The sequence below is a fragment of the Pelobates fuscus genome, chromosome 3, assembly GCF_036172605.1.
Source record: "Pelobates fuscus isolate aPelFus1 chromosome 3, aPelFus1.pri, whole genome shotgun sequence".
Lineage (NCBI taxonomy): Eukaryota > Metazoa > Chordata > Amphibia > Anura > Pelobatidae > Pelobates > Pelobates fuscus.
In genome coordinates, this window is record NC_086319.1 from 287553587 (window position 1) to 287571511 (window position 17925).

The 17925-nt window shown below is 40.5% G+C and overlaps 1 protein-coding gene across 2 annotated transcripts in view; it reads left to right on the forward strand.

Annotated features, from left to right (window-relative positions):
- The first annotated feature begins 462 nt into the window (after nt 1–462).
- Nucleotides 463–17925, forward strand: part of MOB1A (MOB kinase activator 1A) — a 41410-nt gene continuing 23947 nt past the window's right edge. Inside the window, exons 1-3 of one of the 2 annotated variants that reach the window (XM_063448674.1) lie at nt 463–584; nt 1836–2002; nt 16795–16888. In XM_063448674.1, the coding sequence (XP_063304744.1) occupies nt 571–584; nt 1836–2002; nt 16795–16888 (275 nt within the window). In that variant the 5' untranslated portion in view covers nt 463–570. The remainder of the gene's footprint in view (nt 585–1835; nt 2003–16794; nt 16889–17925) is intronic. The other variant, XM_063448675.1, reaches the window with a different exon arrangement.

A 17925-nucleotide genomic window follows, 5' to 3' on the forward strand; every position in this document is an offset into this window, starting at 1 on the left:
TTTTGCCAGCTCCCACTCTAGCTTTGCCATTCATTCCTATGGGAAAAATTTTGCCACAGGAACGACGATATTCCGAGAATCATTCGGCGAAACGATCCACAAAGTAATAGCAATCCGATCGGGAACAATCTGCACGTTTTGGTATATTTTTGTCTATGTAGTGTAAAAACTGTTGGAGGAGTTAGGGTGGCAAATTTGGCTATAATAATAATAATATATATGTGAGATAACAGTAAGTGGTCTTGCTATGCAAGAACACTTAATAATAGCAGCAGCCCTATCTATATTAAGACAGGTCCACAGAAGTCATCTCCAACACTACACAAGTTATCTCTGGCTAAAACCCCGCCCACTGTCACGACGTCACGCTATCCCTCCAGAAGACATGGAGGAGTGGGCGTGGCTCACTGGCAGGCCTCCCCCCTCCTGAGGTGTCGCGAGATGATGTTTGTGGGCGGGCGGGGCCGGAAGTGGGGGTATTGCTGTTTGGAGACCGAGTTTGTCCCGTCAGACAGAGAGTAACCGCAGCCGGTGACCGGGTCGGAGATCTCCGCTCTCCCTCCCGGCAACATGAGTTTCCTATTGTGAGTCTTGGGAGAGCTCGGACCGGCCGGGGGGCAGGGAGGGCGCCGGGGAGGGAAGGAGAAGTGTCGGAGAGGAAGTAGCTGTCAGGCCTCCCTGCAGGGGATGTTCAAACCGGGGAGCCCACCGTACACCGCCCGGCCTGGGGGGCATACCGTCACTGGCTGTGATTAATGGGAGCGGCATTGGCAGGGGTTGGCTGTAATTAATGGGAGCGGTATTGCACAGTGGCTGGCTGTGATTAATGGGAGCTGTAGTGCACAGTGGCTGGCTGTGATTAATGGGAGCTGTAGTGCACAGTGGCTGGCTGTGATTAATGGGAGCTGTAGTGCACAGTAATTAATGGGAGCTGTATTGGCAGTGGCTGGCTGTGATTAATGGGAGCTACAGGGGTTGGCTGTGATTAATGGGAGCTGTATTGGCAGTGGCTGGCTGTGATTAATAAGAGCTGTATTGGCAGTGGCTGGCTGTGATTAATAAGAGCTGTATTGGCAGTGGCTGGTTGTGATTAATGGGAGCTGTATTGGCAGTGGCTGGCTGTGATTAATGGGAGCTGTATTGGCAATGGCTGGCTGTGATTAATGGGAGCTGTATTGGCAGTGGCTGGCTGTGATTAATAGGAGCTGCATTAATAGGAGCTGCATTGGCTGTGGTGGGCTGTCACTGCAGTATGGTTATATAGAGAGTTTGTGGTGTCAGCAGTGAGAGCTGGTGTAAATTTCTGGAAAATACTTTATTTTGCTATTTATTAAACTGTCTCGGGTACTTGGTGCACATGAATGTAACCTGCAATAATGAAACAGTGTGTTTACAGAGCATGGAGAGAAGCTAAATCCCCAGATCCAGCAGAATAAAAACCACAAAGTTTTGCCAGTTTTATGGGTGGTAAAGTCATTTGGGAGTTGTAGTTTTACAACAGCTGGGGATGCGACATTTGGACACTCCTGTATCAATACCTGTGTAGACAGTACAATGGTATTAAAGTGTATAGGCTGCTGTTAAATTAATATCCCTTTTTTTTTGTGTGTGTGTGTTTGGAAACTGAATAGAGCGAAAGCTTTTATTTTAAAAATTGGCTAAATGTTCTTGTCATTGATTCATAATCAACATTAATGGTTTAAGGGTGTGTGTGTGTGTGGTGGGGGGGGGGGGGGGAGGAGGAGAGGGTTCAATGCAAGGGTAAAGTGTAGAATTGTTTTGTTATATTTCAATATCAGGAGGAATAATATTGCTTTTGTTTTTATCTTCACCAGTAGCAGTCGATCATCAAAAACATTTAAACCAAAGAAGAACATCCCGGAGGGATCGCACCAGTACGAACTCTTGAAGCATGCAGAAGCTACTCTTGGAAGTGGGAACCTCCGTCAGGCTGTTATGCTACCAGAAGGAGAAGATTTAAATGAATGGATTGCTGTTAACAGTGAGTGTTTATACTGACTTTTCAAATCCCTTTTAATCCTTTTCATCTGTGATTACTTACTTCCTTTATAGATTTATAACATAATATAGTATGCCTATTATTAAGCGGAAATTATAGTCATATATTAAAATTTTTTAACGATACTCCAATTGCACTTAGGCATTTACGTATACAGAAAAATGCCTTATGAGCATGTGTGTCTTGAGCATTCATTCCGTGCCATACGTGCAAATGGCACTACATGTTTTAATATAACTTACATGACTTGTCTTGGCTGTAAAAGCTGTATAAACAAAAAAACATAACATTTAAAAATAACATAACCAATAACTAGCAATTGGCTAGAGCAGCGGTTCCCAAACTGTGCGCTGAAGCACCGTTGGGTGCCTGGACTGGCATACAGGGGTGCTGCGAAATGTTTCCCAGGTGCTTTCACTTAGGGCCACCTGATGGGTATTACTGCTTTATTGCTGAACAGAATTTGTGCCAGGCACCTGTTATTGGCAGGCTGGGAGGAATTGACAGCTTGTCACTTCCTTCCAGTTTCCTAGAGAGAGTGCCATGCAGGAGTGAGGGAGGAGGCCACTCAAGCAGCATGAGGGGACAGGCGTAGGGAAATTGAGCTGCTCCAGACCCCTCACTGCCAGCAGCAGGACCAAGACCCCGAGCAAGCCATCCTCCTGGACACGAAAGGTAAGCTAACAGGAGGGTGGCTGCGGGAAAATAATATCACACGTGATTGTGGGTGTCAGAATGTATATCTTTATCAAGGTGTGTGTTTGTGTCCTGGTGTATGTTTCATTGGCTATATAAATTTGTGATTGTGTCAGTGTATTTAAATGTTTCTGTGTGTATGTATATATCTGTGTACGTATGTATATATCTGGTAGGGTGTGTGAGTGCATACATCCAATCAATGAAACACCAGCACAACATGCAAACACACTCCTGCAATCTAACAAATATTACATACAAACACACTCCAGCATTCAAACTCCAAAATTATATACAAACACACCCCTTCACTTAAACACCAAAACTACACAAATGTGCATCCGAATTTCAAAGCGAATATTATATACAAACATTACATTCAAGCACACCCCTGTATTAAAACACTAACATTATATACAAGCACACCTTCAATGGAACACCAACACTATACATTATACTAAAGCGGCAGTATAACAACCTTGAATTTTGTTTTGACTTGGGGCACCTTGGAAAATATTGAGATCTTCAGCGAGCATAAATCTCACATAGCTTTCAATATTAGGTGTTGTCCTGGTTTTGGTTGCAATTTACACTCAGATTCTCCTAATCTTTTTTTTTTTTTTTTTTTTTTTTTTTTTTTTGGGGGGGGGAGGTGTAATCCTGAGGGCCACCATGAAGGCTTCACAACTTGTCCTGGAAAAACTAAATTTGTGTACTGATGTCTTATTTAAAACATACCATTTGAGCAGGTGGCAGTTCTGTCTGTTATGTTGGTTGTAACTGAAACAGATTGCTGTTTGACATTTGGAATACAGCTCTTTCCTGTCATGAGAAATTAAAGGGACTCTATAGTCTACATATAAAAGCAAGAAAGACAGGTCCCCCCAGCCTTCCTTCTTGCTTTTATATGTACTTTCAGCAAAAAAAAAATATATATATATTTTCTAGGCTTTTTTATATTAAAAACTTACCTCCGTTCCAGCGCCGAGCTCCCAGCCATGCCGCACCCCCTTTTTTGTCAAAATGACGAAATCGCGGGGCCCAATAGGATGCTTCTCTGAGAGAAGCGTCATCGCGATGTGGTGCGTATGCGCGGCTTCCTGCTGCACCAATCGCGTTCTTCATAGAGCGGCATTGACTGCCGCCCTATGAAGACACTCAGCGCTTTACCGCGCGGAATGCGCGTTCGCGAGCTGAGTGACGGCTCAGCTCGCTGTGTGCCCGCCCCCCTCCTACTCCAAACTTTGCATGCAAACACTATATATAGAGATTTCTCTATATATAGTGTTTTCATACAAACACACACATATTGTTAAACATACACACAATCTATTTCTACTTCTTTCTAATTATCTATATCTCTTTCTATCTAATTCTTTCTCTCTAATTCTTTCTCTCTAATTCATCTTTCTCTATCTATCTATCTATCTCTTTCTATCTATCTCTTTCTATCTATCTATCTATCTATCTCTTTCTATCTATCTATCTATCTCTTTCTATCTATCTCTTTCTTTCTTTTTTTTTGTCAATCTTTGTTTTCTTGAGGCATATTTGGTTTAGGGTACAGAATAAAGAAGGGAAGACAATGATAAGTTGTACAAGTTGGGGTTGTCGCATCACAATACATATTGTCATAGAGAAACATCAGCCTCATTTTTTTTTTTTTACATGAAGAACAGGTATATACCGGAATAACAAATATAACCATAAACATAGACATCGCCTATCTAGGTGAATTAAGGTAAAGAATCAGTATGCTATACAGCACCGTAGACGTGCTGCGGGCGGTTAAGTCGACAGGTAAAATTTATATCATTCTAACTTTCCATATCTCTTTCTTTCTATCTATCTATCTCTTTCTATCTATCTATCTCTATCTATCTATCTCTATCTATCTATCTCTATCTATCTATCTCTATCTATCTATCTATCTCTATCTATCTATCTATCTTTTTCTTTCTTTCTATCTTTCTATCTATCTATCTCTTTCTATCTATCTTTCTATCTATCTATCTCTTTCTATCTATCTTTCTATCTATCTATCTCTTTCTATCTTTCTCTTTCTATCTCTTGCTTTCTGTCTATCTGTCTATCTCTTGCTTTCTATCTGTCTATCTCTTGCTTTCTTTCTATCTGTCTATCTGTCTATCTCTTGCTTTCTTTCTATCTGTCTATCTCTTTCTTTCTATCTGTCTACCATACCATATGATCTGTGAACTTTCAGGCCGGTAGCCGATAACTTACCAATACTGATATTCTGTACATTTAGCATTTTGAAAAAGAAACAATTTCTGCACAAATCTGTTTACTGAACATGTTTATTATTTATTTTTGCAATTTTTTTTTATTATTTATTAAGTGGTAAATGCATAAACTACACATGCCAGTCAGATTTTTATGTTTTCAAGAATATTTAGTGTACCTCTCCCAGTCCCGTAGTGTTCCCCTCCTTGTCCTTTAGTGTCCCGCCACCCCTTGGTGGTCCTCTCCCCTCCCTGGTGTGCCTCATTACCATTCTTGTAGCGTGGTGGAGCGGATCGCGGTACAGGAGTTCCAGTTTCCTGTACCTGGCCGGACTGACATGAAGTGCTCTCTCAGTGAGAATGTCCTGTCAGTCCAGCCGGGAACAGGAAACTGAAGCTCCTGAACCACGGTCTGCTCTGCTCCACTTGACCGCTACACTGAGTGACTAGTAGGGGGAAGTACTGTGCACTTCCTTCCTGACGGTCACTCGATTCTTGCTCCCCCAGAGCTGGTGGCCCTAAGCCAGCCGCGTGTTCTGCCTTATGGATGCGTTGGCCCTGCATGTGCTGGGCAACTGCCGCCTCTAACATTATCTGCAATATCGCTATCAATAGTGATCGATACTGATTTTTGCCAAAATATCCGGAATGTCGGACGATAATATCTGCCAAACCGATAATCGGCCTATCCCTAATCTGTATTGTCATTTAGTTTCATTTCCAGCTATATCTTTGTCTGTGTCTTCTTGAATAAAGGGGATATTGTCTAAATGTAGACATATATTAAGGGACATGGTCTATGCTTCTTTTAGTGCCTTTGTCGCCTTCACATCAAAAGATTTCCTAGTTCTTTTTGGCTTTCAAATGTAGTTACACAAATCGGTGTTTAGACTCTTCAAAGGACACTCCCAGACAAAGCACTTTTCATTGCTAAAATGGTTTGTGTGAAATGTGTATCCTTTTTATTAATTTTTTTTTATTTTACAAAAACTGCAGAAAGATTTATTAGAGTATAATTACTCCAGATACATTCCATGTATTAAAGCATTGTACCTGGTTCACTCAGACAGAAACCACTCCTTTGGCAGCCCACAAAACTTTTTTGTGTTTTTTTTTTTTTGGACGCAAGCAGAAGTGCAAATTACCACAGTCAGCAGTCTTGTGTCAAATGGTATTATCTGTTTCCCTTTCTTCACAGTTAAATCAAGATTTGGTTTAGCTGCAATAGGAAATTCCTTTTACTGTTTGCATATTGGTTGTTTGTAATGCATTTTAGCGATCGACCGATATTGATTTTTTAGAGCCGATACCGATACCAATAATCTGTGAACTTTCAGGCCGATAGCCGATAACTTGCCGATATGCTGTACATTTACCATTTTGAAAAAAATAAACATATCCTAAAGGTAAATGCACAAAATATACATGCCACATGTAGTGGGAGCTGTGTGTGTTTGTGTAGTGTGTATAGTGAATGCAGAATGTGTTTGTGTAGTGTGTATAGTGAATGCAGAATGTGTTTGTGTAGTGTGTATAGTGAATGCAGAATGTGTTTGTGTAGTGTGTATAGTGAATGCAGAATGTGTTTGTGTAGTGTGTATAGTGAATGCAGAATGTGTTTGTGTAGTGTGTATAGTGAATGCAGAATGTGTTTGTGTAGTGTGTATAGTGAATGCAGAATGTGTTTGTGTAGTGTGTATAGTGAATGCAGAATGTGTTTGTGTAGTGTGTATAGTGAATGCAGAATGTGTTTGTGTAGTGTGTATAGTGAATGCAGAATGTGTTTGTGTAGTGTGTATAGTGAATGCAGAATGTGTTTGTGTAGTGTGTATAGTGAATGCAGAATGTGTTTGTGTAGTGTGTATAGTGAATGCAGAATGTGTTTGTGTAGTGTGTATAGTGAATGCAGAATGTGTTTGTGTAGTGTGTATAGTGAATGCAGAATGTGTTTGTGTAGTGTGTATAGTGAATGCAGAATGTGTTTGTGTAGTGTGTATAGTGAATGCAGAATGTGTTTGTGTAGTGTGTATAGTGAATGCAGAATGTGTTTGTGTAGTGTGTATAGTGAATGCAGAATGTGTTTGTGTAGTGTGTATAGTGAATGCAGAATGTGTTTGTGTAGTGTGTATAGTGAATGCAGAATGTGTTTGTGTAGTGTGTATAGTGAATGCAGAATGTGTTTGTGTAGTGTGTATAGTGAATGCAGAATGTGTTTGTGTAGTGTGTATAGTGAATGCAGAATGTGTTTGTGTAGTGTGTATAGTGAATGCAGAATGTGTTTGTGTAGTGTGTATAGTGAATGCAGAATGTGTTTGTGTAGTGTGTATAGTGAATGCAGAATGTGTTTGTGTAGTGTGTATAGTGAATGCAGAATGTGTTTGTGTAGTGTGTATAGTGAATGCAGAATGTGTTTGTGTAGTGTGTATAGTGAATGCAGAATGTGTTTGTGTAGTGTGTATAGTGAATGCAGAATGTGTTTGTGTAGTGTGTATAGTGAATGCAGAATGTGTTTGTGTAGTGTGTATAGTGAATGCAGAATGTGTTTGTGTAGTGTGTATAGTGAATGCAGAATGTGTTTGTGTAGTGTGTATAGTGAATGCAGAATGTGTAGTGTGTGTATAGTGAATGCAGAATGTGTAGTGTGTATAGTGAATGCAGAATGTGTAGTGTGTATAGTGAATGCAGAATGTGTAGTGTGTATAGTGAATGCAGAATGTGTAGTGTGTGTATAGTGAATGCAGAATGTGTAGTGTGTGTATAGTGAATGCAGAATGTGTAGTGTGTGTATAGTGAATGCAGAATGTGTAGTGTGTGTATAGTGAATGCAGAATGTGTAGTGTGTGTATAGTGAATGCAGAATGTGTAGTGTGTGTATAGTGAATGCAGAATGTGTAGTGTGTGTATAGTGAATGCAGAATGTGTAGTGTGTGTATAGTGAATGCAGAATGTGTAGTGTGTGTATAGTGAATGCAGAATGTGTAGTGTGTGTATAGTGAATGCAGAATGTGTAGTGTGTGTATAGTGAATGCAGAATGTGTAGTGTGTGTATAGTGAATGCAGAATGTGTAGTGTGTGTATAGTGAATGCAGAATGTGTAGTGTGTGTATAGTGAATGCAGAATGTGTAGTGTGTGTATAGTGAATGCAGAATGTGTAGTGTGTGTATAGTGAATGCAGAATGTGTAGTGTGTGTATAGTGAATGCAGAATGTGTAGTGTGTGTATAGTGAATGCAGAATGTGTAGTGTGTGTATAGTGAATGCAGAATGTGTAGTGTGTGTATAGTGAATGCAGAATGTGTAGTGTGTGTATAGTGAATGCAGAATGTGTAGTGTGTGTATAGTGAATGCAGAATGTGTAGTGTGTGTATAGTGAATGCAGAATGTGTAGTGTGTGTATAGTGAATGCAGAATGTGTAGTGTGTGTATAGTGAATGCAGAATGTGTAGTGTGTGTATAGTGAATGCAGAATGTGTAGTGTGTGTATAGTGAATGCAGAATGTGTAGTGTGTGTATAGTGAATGCAGAATGTGTAGTGTGTGTATAGTGAATGCAGAATGTGTAGTGTGTGTATAGTGAATGCAGAATGTGTAGTGTGTGTATAGTGAATGCAGAATGTGTAGTGTGTGTATAGTGAATGCAGAATGTGTAGTGTGTGTATAGTGAATGCAGAATGTGTAGTGTGTGTATAGTGAATGCAGAATGTGTAGTGTGTGTATAGTGAATGCAGAATGTGTAGTGTGTGTATAGTGAATGCAGAATGTGTAGTGTGTGTATAGTGAATGCAGAATGTGTAGTGTGTGTATAGTGAATGCAGAATGTGTAGTGTGTGTATAGTGAATGCAGAATGTGTAGTGTGTGTATAGTGAATGCAGAATGTGTAGTGTGTGTATAGTGAATGCAGAATGTGTAGTGTGTGTATAGTGAATGCAGAATGTGTAGTGTGTGTATAGTGAATGCAGAATGTGTAGTGTGTGTATAGTGAATGCAGAATGTGTAGTGTGTGTATAGTGAATGCAGAATGTGTAGTGTGTGTATAGTGAATGCAGAATGTGTAGTGTGTGTATAGTGAATGCAGAATGTGTAGTGTGTGTATAGTGAATGCAGAATGTGTAGTGTGTGTATAGTGAATGCAGAATGTGTAGTGTGTGTATAGTGAATGCAGAATGTGTAGTGTGTGTGTATAGTGAATGCAGAATGTGTAGTGTGTGTGTATAGTGAATGCAGAATGTGTAGTGTGTGTGTATAGTGAATGCAGAATGTGTAGTGTGTGTGTATAGTGAATGCAGAATGTGTAGTGTGTGTGTATAGTGAATGCAGAATGTGTAGTGTGTGTGTATAGTGAATGCAGAATGTGTAGTGTGTGTGTATAGTGAATGCAGAATGTGTAGTGTGTGTGTATAGTGAATGCAGAATGTGTGTTTGTGTAGTGTGTGTGTATAGTGAATGCAGAATGTGTGTTTGTGTAGTGTGTGTGTATAGTGAATGCAGAATGTGTGTTTGTGTAGTGTGTGTGTATAGTGAATGCAGAATGTGTGTTTGTGTAGTGTGTGTGTATAGTGAATGCAGAATGTGTGTTTGTGTAGTGTGTATAGTGAATGCAGAATGTGTGTTTGTGTAGTGTGTATAGTGAATGCAGAATGTGTGTTTGTGTAGTGTGTATAGTGAATGCAGAATGTGTGTTTGTGTAGTGTGTGTGTATAGTGAATGCAGAATGTGTGTTTGTGTAGTGTGTGTGTATGGTGAATGCAGAATGTGTGTTTGTGTAGTGTGTGTGTATGGTGAATGCAGAATGTGTGTTTGTGTAGTGTGTGTGTATGGTGAATGCAGAATGTGTGTTTGTGTAGTGTGTGTGTATGGTGAATGCAGAATGTGTGTTTGTGTAGTGTGTGTGTATGGTGAATGCAGAATGTGTGTTTGTGTAGTGTGTGTGTATGGTGAATGCAGAATGTGTGTTTGTGTAGTGTGTGTGTATGGTGAATGCAGAATGTGTGTTTGTGTAGTGTGTGTGTATGGTGAATGCAGAATGTGTGTTTGTGTAGTGTGTGTGTGTGGTGAATGCAGAATGTGTGTTTGTGTAGTGTGTGTGTGTGGTGAATGCAGAATGTGTGTTTGTGTAGTGTGTGTGTGTGGTGAATGCAGAATGTGTGTTTGTGTAGTGTGTGTGTGTGTGGTGAATGCAGAATGTGTGTTTGTGTAGTGTGTGTGTGTAGTGAATGCAGAATGTGTGTGTGTGTGTGTAGTGAATGCAGAATGTGTGTTTGTGTAGTGTGTGTGTAGTGAATGCAGAATGTGTGTTTGTGTAGTGTGTGTAGTGAATGCAGAATGTGTGTGTGTAGTGAATGCAGAATGTGTGTTTGTGTAGTGTGTGTATAGTGAATGCAGAATGTGTGTTTGTGTAGTGTGTGTATAGTGAATGCAGAATGTGTGTTTGTGTAGTGTGTGTGTAGTGAATGCAGAATGTGTGTTTGTGTAGTGTGTGTAGTGAATGCAGAATGTGTGTTTGTGTAGTGTGTGTATAGTGAATGCAGAATGTGTTTGTGTAGTGTGTGTGTAGTGAATGCAGAGTGTGTATAGTGAATGCAGTGTGTGTTTGTGTAGTGTGTGTGTGTATAGTGAATGCAGAGTGTGTGTTTGTGTAGTGTGTGTATAGTGAATGCAGAGTGTGTGTTTGTGTAGTGTGTATAGTGAATGCAGAATGTGTGTTTGTGTAGTGTGTATAGTGAATGCAGAATGTGTGTTTGTGTAGTGTGTATAGTGAATGCAGAATGTGTGTTTGTGTAGTGTGTGTGTGTGTGTATAGTGAATGCAGAATGTGTGTTTGTGTAGTGTGTGTGTGTGTATAGTGAATGCAGAATGTGTGTTTGTGTAGTGTGTGTGTGTGTGTATAGTGAATGCAGAATGTGTGTTTGTGTAGTGTGTGTGTATAGTGAATGCAGAATGTGTGTTTGTGTAGTGTGTGTGTGTGTGTGTATAGTGAATGCAGAATGTGTGTTTGTGTAGTGTGTGTGTGTGTATAGTGAATTCAGAATGTGTGTGTGTGTGTGTATAGTGAATTCAGAATGTGTGTGTGTGTGTTTGTGTAGTGTGTGTGTGTGTAGTGAATGCAGAATGTGTGTTTGTGTAGTGTGTGTGTAGTGAATGCAGAATGTGTGTTTGTGTAGTGTGTGTGTAGTGAATGCAGAATGTGTGTTTGTGTAGTGTGTGTGTTTGTGTAGTGTGTGTGTAGTGAATGCAGAATGTGTGTGTGTGTAGTGAATGCAGAATGTGTGTGTGTGTGTGTAGTGAATGCAGAATGTGTGTTTGTGTAGTGTGTGTGTGTAGTGAATGCAGAATGTGTGTTTGTGTAGTGAATGCAGAATGTGTGTTTGTGTAGTGTGTGTGTAGTGAATGCAGAATGTGTGTTTGTGTAGTGTGTGTGTAGTGAATGCAGAATGTGTGTTTGTGTAGTGTGTGTGTGTGTAGTGAATGCAGAATGTGTGTTTGTGTAGTGTGTGTGTAGTGAATGCAGAATGTGTGTTTGTGTAGTGTGTGTGTAGTGAATGCAGAATGTGTGTTTGTGTAGTGTGTGTATAGTGAATGCAGTGTGTGTTTGTGTAGTGTGTGTGTATAGTGAATGCAGAGTTTGTGTAGTGTGTGTGTGTAGTGAATGCAGAATGTGTGTTTGTGTAGTGTGTGTTTGTGTAGTGTGTGTGTAGTGAATGCAGAATGTGTGTTTGTGTAGTGTGTATAGTGAATGCAGAATGTGTGTTTGTGTAGTGTGTATAGTGAATGCAGAATGTGTGTTTGTGTAGTGTGTATAGTGAATGCAGAATGTGTGTTTGTGTAGTGTGTATAGTGAATGCAGAATGTGTGTTTGTGTAGTGTGTATAGTGAATGCAGAATGTGTGTTTGTGTAGTGTGTGTGTGTATAGTGAATGCAGAATGTGTGTTTGTGTAGTGTGTGTGTGTATAGTGAATGCAGAATGTGTGTTTGTGTAGTGTGTGTGTGTGTGTATAGTGAATGCAGAATGTGTGTTTGTGTAGTGTGTGTGTGTGTATAGTGAATGCAGAATGTGTGTTTGTGTAGTGTGTGTGTGTATAGTGAATGCAGAATGTGTGTTTGTGTAGTGTGTGTGTGTGTATAGTGAATGCAGAATGTGTGTTTGTGTAGTGTGTGTGTGTATAGTGAATGCAGAATGTGTGTTTGTGTAGTGTGTGTGTGTAGTGAATGCAGAATGTGTGTGTGTGTGTGTGTGTAGTGAATGCAGAATGTGTGTTTGTGTAGTGTGTGTAGTGAATGCAGAATGTGTGTTTGTGTAGTGTGTGTGTAGTGAATGCAGAATGTGTGTTTGTGTAGTGTGTGTAGTGAATGCAGAATGTGTGTTTGTGTAGTGTGTGTGTGTGTAGTGAATGCAGAATGAGTTTGTGTAGTGTGTGTGTAGTGAATGCAGAATGTGTTTGTGTAGTGTGTGTATAGTGAATGCAGAGTGTGTATAGTGAATGCAGTGTGTGTTTGTGTAGTGTGTGTGTATAGTGAATGCAGAGTTTGTGTAGTGTGTGTGTGTAGTGAATGCAGAATGTGTGTTTGTGTAGTGTGTGTTTGTGTAGTGTGTGTGTAGTGAATGCAGAATGTGTGTGTGTGTGTGTAGTGAATGCAGAATGTGTGTTTGTGTAGTGAATGCAGAATGTGTGTGTGTGTGTGTGTAGTGAATGCAGAATGTGTGTTTGTGTAGTGAATGCAGAATGTGTTTGTGTAGTGTGTGTGTAGTGAATGCAGAATGTGTGTGTGTAGTGAATGCAGAATGTGTGTGTGTAGTGAATGCAGAATGTGTGTGTGTAGTGAATGCAGAATGTGTGTTTGTGTAGTGTGTGTATAGTGAATGCAGAATGTGTTTGTGTAGTGTGTGTGTAGTGAATGCAGAGTGTGTATAGTGAATGCAGTGTGTGTTTGTGTAGTGTGTGTGTATAGTGAATGCAGTGTGTGTTTGTGTAGTGTGTGTGTATAGTGAATGCAGAGTGTGTGTTTGTGTAGTGTGTGTATAGTGAATGCAGAGTGTGTGTTTGTGTAGTGTGTGTGTATGGTGAATGCAGAGTGTGTGTTTGTGTAGTGTGTGTGTATAGTGAATGCAGAGTGTGTGTTTGTGTAGTGTGTATATAATGCCGTGTGTATATAATGCCGTGTGTATATAATGCCGTGTGTATATAATGCCGTGTGTATATAATGCCGTGTGTATATAATGCCGTGTGTATATAATGCCGTGTGTATATAATGCCGTGTGTATATAATGCCGTGTGTATATAATGCCGTGTGTATATAATGCCGTGTGTATATAATGCCGTGTGTATATAATGCCGTGTGTATATAATGCCGTGTGTATATAATGCCGTGTGTATATAATGCCGTGTGTGTGTTTATGTAGTGATGTAATTTGTGTAAAATGGGGCTGGGGGGAGTTTTGTTATGTTAATTTTTTTTAATATTTAAATTGTTTTTTTTGTTTTGTTTTATCCCCCTCCCTGCTTCTTACCAGGGAGGGGGGATATAGTGTATTCCCTGGTGGTCCGGTGGCTTGAAAAGTACTGTGGGGGTGCCGGCAGCAAGCGCTGACTTACCTTGCCAGCAGCTCCTCCAGCTCCCCAGTGTAAATCTCGCGGCCCTTAGTGCCGTGCGGAGCATTGCCAACGCTCTGCGGCCGCGGGTCTCGCGAGATTTAGACATGGAGCTGCTGGCAGGGTAAGTCAGCACTTGCTGCCGGCCCCCCAGGACCGCCAGTCTTGTAATGAGCCTGGTGGTCCTAGGAGGTGGTATCGGCAATATCGGTATCTCTATTGGCCGATACCGATATTGCCGAAAATACCGGATATTGGCCGATTATATAGGTAAAACCGATAATCGGTCGATCCCTAATGCATTTTATACTTATTGTAGTGAATTAGTTTGGGATTCTAGAAAATTAAAGGGATAGGTACCAAACCAACGTTGGCTTAATTACGCAATTTTCGTGTATAGATCATGCCTGTGCGGTCTCATTGCTTAATTCCCTGCCATTTAGGAGTGAAATCACTTTTGTTTCTGTTTATGCAGTCGTAGCAACACCTGTCTGTGAGTGACGGACTGCATAAAACACAATTGTTTCTTTTTTAATCAGATGTTAACTTGCTTTAGAAGTTTTTAGTTCATGCTCTGTAAATTGAAGTATGCACCTGATTCTTCAGAATGCTCTAGCAGGCTCTTAACCCCTTAAGGACCAAACTTCTGGAATAAAAGGGAATCATGACATGTCACACATGGCATGTGTCCTTAAAGGGACACTATAGTCACCTGAACAACTTCATCTTAATGAAGCAGTTTTGGTGTATAGAACATGCCCCTGCAGCCACACTGCTCAATCCTCTGCCATTTAGGAGTTAAATCCCTTTGTTTATGAACCCTAGTCACACCTTCCTGCATGTGACTTGCACAGCCTTCCATAAACACTTCCTGTATAGAGAGCCCTATTTAGGCTTTCTTTATTGCAAGTTCTGTTTAATTAAGATTTTCTTATCCCCTGCTATGTTAATAGCTTGCTAGACCCTACAAGAGCCTCCTGTATGTGATTAAAGTTCAATTTAGAGATTGAGATACAATTATTTAAGGTAAATTACATCTGTTTGAAAGTGAAACCAGTTTTTGTTTTCATGCAGGCTCTGTCAATCATAGCCAGGGGAGGTGTGGCTAGGGCTGCATAAACAGAAACAAAGTGATTTGACTCCTAAATGACAGTGAATTGAGCGTGAAATTGCAGGGGAATGATCTATACACTAAAATTGCTTTATTTAGCTGAAGTAATTTAGGTGACTATAGTGTTCCTTTAAGGGGTTAATAGAGCAAGAGGTAAGACATTCTAATTTCTGCACTTTGCAATAAATTAAGTTTAAACATTAGATTTCTCTGTTTAGGAAGGCAGTGTAAGTCACATGCAGGGAGGAGTGACTAGGGCTATATACACAAATTGACTCATATGTAGCAGAGAATTGTGCAGTAAGACTGCCGAGGCATAATCTATGCACCAAAACCACTTATTTAAACTAAAGTTGTTTTGGTACTTGTAGCATCCTTTTAATTTATAAACACTTGCTTTAAAAAAAAAATATATATATATATATATATATATATATATATATATAATAAAATATATTTTATTTTTTCACTTAATTGATAAAATACAAAGCCATTTCATTATTCTACTGCTGACTTTAAAGGATGTCTGAAACAGTGTTAGATTTTATGTAATTCCTCTATAAGCAATCGGTACTGGAAATAGCCTTTTGTTGCCCATGCTCCATTTTATAATAAGAAAATAAATAAATAAAAACCCAAATAATTTCTTGTTTTTAAATTCTTTATTTTTGTAGTGCTTTGCAAAACTTACAGGTTTACAGAGACATTGCAATTGGCTTCAGAAAAGATTATCCAGCAGCATATATTACATGTCGCACTTTTTTGTTTTTATAAAGGTTATAATTTAACATTAGAATAACATCAGAATGATCATGCTGGTACGGCATATGGTCATGTTAGGTAAGATTAATCGAGGAATGACAAAATAGTGCAACATGGCAGATGTAAACATTATATGACCAAAGCTGTTTGATTAAGTACCCGTTAAACTGTTTAGCAATGTGGTGAAGCATACTTCTTGTCTGACTAGGCATAGTGTATGTTATTGCATGTTGTGCTAAGTTTAATCTAGATAGTTAGTAGCAGGGAGGCAAAGGTAATAAAACAGAGGAAACATTAGCAATTAAGATTGCCCTGTAGCTTTTCCACCCCAAGTGGACTCCATGTCGGTCAGGTGATGTTCAGCGGTTGCATATTCAGAGACCCTTCTTTGGACGTGAGGGAGTTTTAAATTTGTCAAGGAGTCTGGAGGCTGTTATGTTGATTCTAGTCCCCAAGTGTCAATGTAGTATGGTGGTAGTCCTTTTATGGCTGACCTGTGGTCTAGTCGGGTGCCTGTCTTAGGCGGGAGTCCAGTCCTAGTAGCCGTGCCTTTCGTTGGATGCAGTATGTCGGCTGTTTGTTCCAGATCCTTGTGTTTCTGCCCCCTTGTGGTGATCTGGGTGGTATGGCAGGTAAGGCCAGAGCGCTGTGGCAGTATCCCACTCCATGGTTTGCGGCTTTGGGTTTGCTCGATTTAACTCCAGCGTTGCTTGGCTTGTGGGGTTATGGCTTGAGCGTGCTTGTTTACTTTCAGCCCGCAACTGTAGTGTGCCCATGTAAAGTCAGGAGAGGTGGGTGCTCCGTTCAGCCCTCAATTGTGGGTGGCTTGGCATACAGGCTCCGCCATTTTGGATGCGGCCTCTGTGCACTGTGTCCGCTTTGCTGGTGTTTTGAGTGCCGGTGTTGCGGCATTTCGATGGGTCTCTGGGTGGGGACTTGGATCAACCCCGCTAGTCCAGAGGGGGGGATACGAGGTCAGATCCGCCTAGCCTCGTGCTTCTGCCTTGCCGCTGGCGGGCCGGGTAGCTGGGCAGCGGCCGTCCGCCCCTCTCCCCGCCTGAGCAGTCCCCATGTGGATGTCAGGGATCGCCCCTTTGAGGGACTAAAACCTTTCAGCAAGCCTCACCTCGGGACCAGTGTGGCTTCATGCACCGGACCAAAGCTGTCAGTCGTCGGGTGAGTGGGAAAGTAGCTTTTAATCGCCAAAACTGTTGAGTGTCTCGGGAGCTACTCCATTGTGCGTCCGTTTAGCATGGCGGTCCGGCCCTGCCCCAATTTCTTCTTTTTAAATGTTATTTCAGAATATTATAACATTTACTGAATGGGGGAAAAGTGGTTTTTCAACTAATTCACAGAGTATCTTTTGTCCTTAGCTGTGGATTTCTTCAATCAAATCAATATGCTGTATGGCACAATTACAGAGTTCTGCACCGAAACCAGCTGTTCAGTAATGTCTGCTGGACCCAGGTAAGATCTAACTGTGGACTATCTGAACAGGATTTGAAGTGTGTGTGTTCTTTGTATTAAGTCTTGTTTTGCATTTGAAGTATGTTCTTAGAGCACTGTAGCTAGTCTTCATGATATCTGGTTTAGCGGGAGTGTTAAAGGGTGTTGGGCAGTGGCAAATGTGTCAACAAGATGAGTTGAAATTTGTTTCTATAACTGTTAACTGGAAAAACAAAAGTAGTAGACCTGACAAATATAATTCATAGGTGAGACAGAGCAAAAAAAAAAAAAAAAAAAAGCTTAATGAAGTTAAGTAGATCCTGTCACTGCAGTCACACTGCTCCACTGTACCATTTAGGAGTCAAACCACTTTATTTCTGCAGCACATTCACTGATTCTCATAGCCTCCCTTCTCACTTCCTGAAAACACTTGTTTATTTGGTGCCTATTTTACAATCTGTCAGTACACGGTATATTTACTTTAGAAATGTTTATCCTGCTTTGTTACTACAAGCATTATAACCACTACAACCTGTTGTACATCGGTTTGCCCTCTTACCTGTTCTTGCCAGGCACCGGGTCTCCTCTGTGACTGATTGTGATGTGCATCTATCTTCTACAGAGCCAGATACCTATCCTGCTGGCCATTCACTGCCTGAAAGCGAAAGCTGACCGCTCTAAGCTCATGATTGCAATTCCTTCTTTGACAATCTTTATTTCTTATTTTATGAATGTAATAAGATGCATTAAAGAAAGAGACAGAGCAAGGTAATCTGTAATGAGTTGATAACGGTCTCTCGTATAGAAATGATTACAATTCTGGGCAAAAAAAGTAGTTCTTGTTCCAGTCTGACAATCCCCAATAATGCTGCTGAAGGAGGTATTACACCTCTGGCGGTAGAGGGGTTAGACTCTATGCAAACTCAAATTTCTGAAGTGGTCATTGTGCTTGGAGTAACCCTTTAATGGTCTGCTAGTTAACCCTTTAAAGGGATTCTATAGTGTAAGAAATACAAAGCTGTATTGCTTACAGTATACTTCCCTCTGGTTTCCCCACC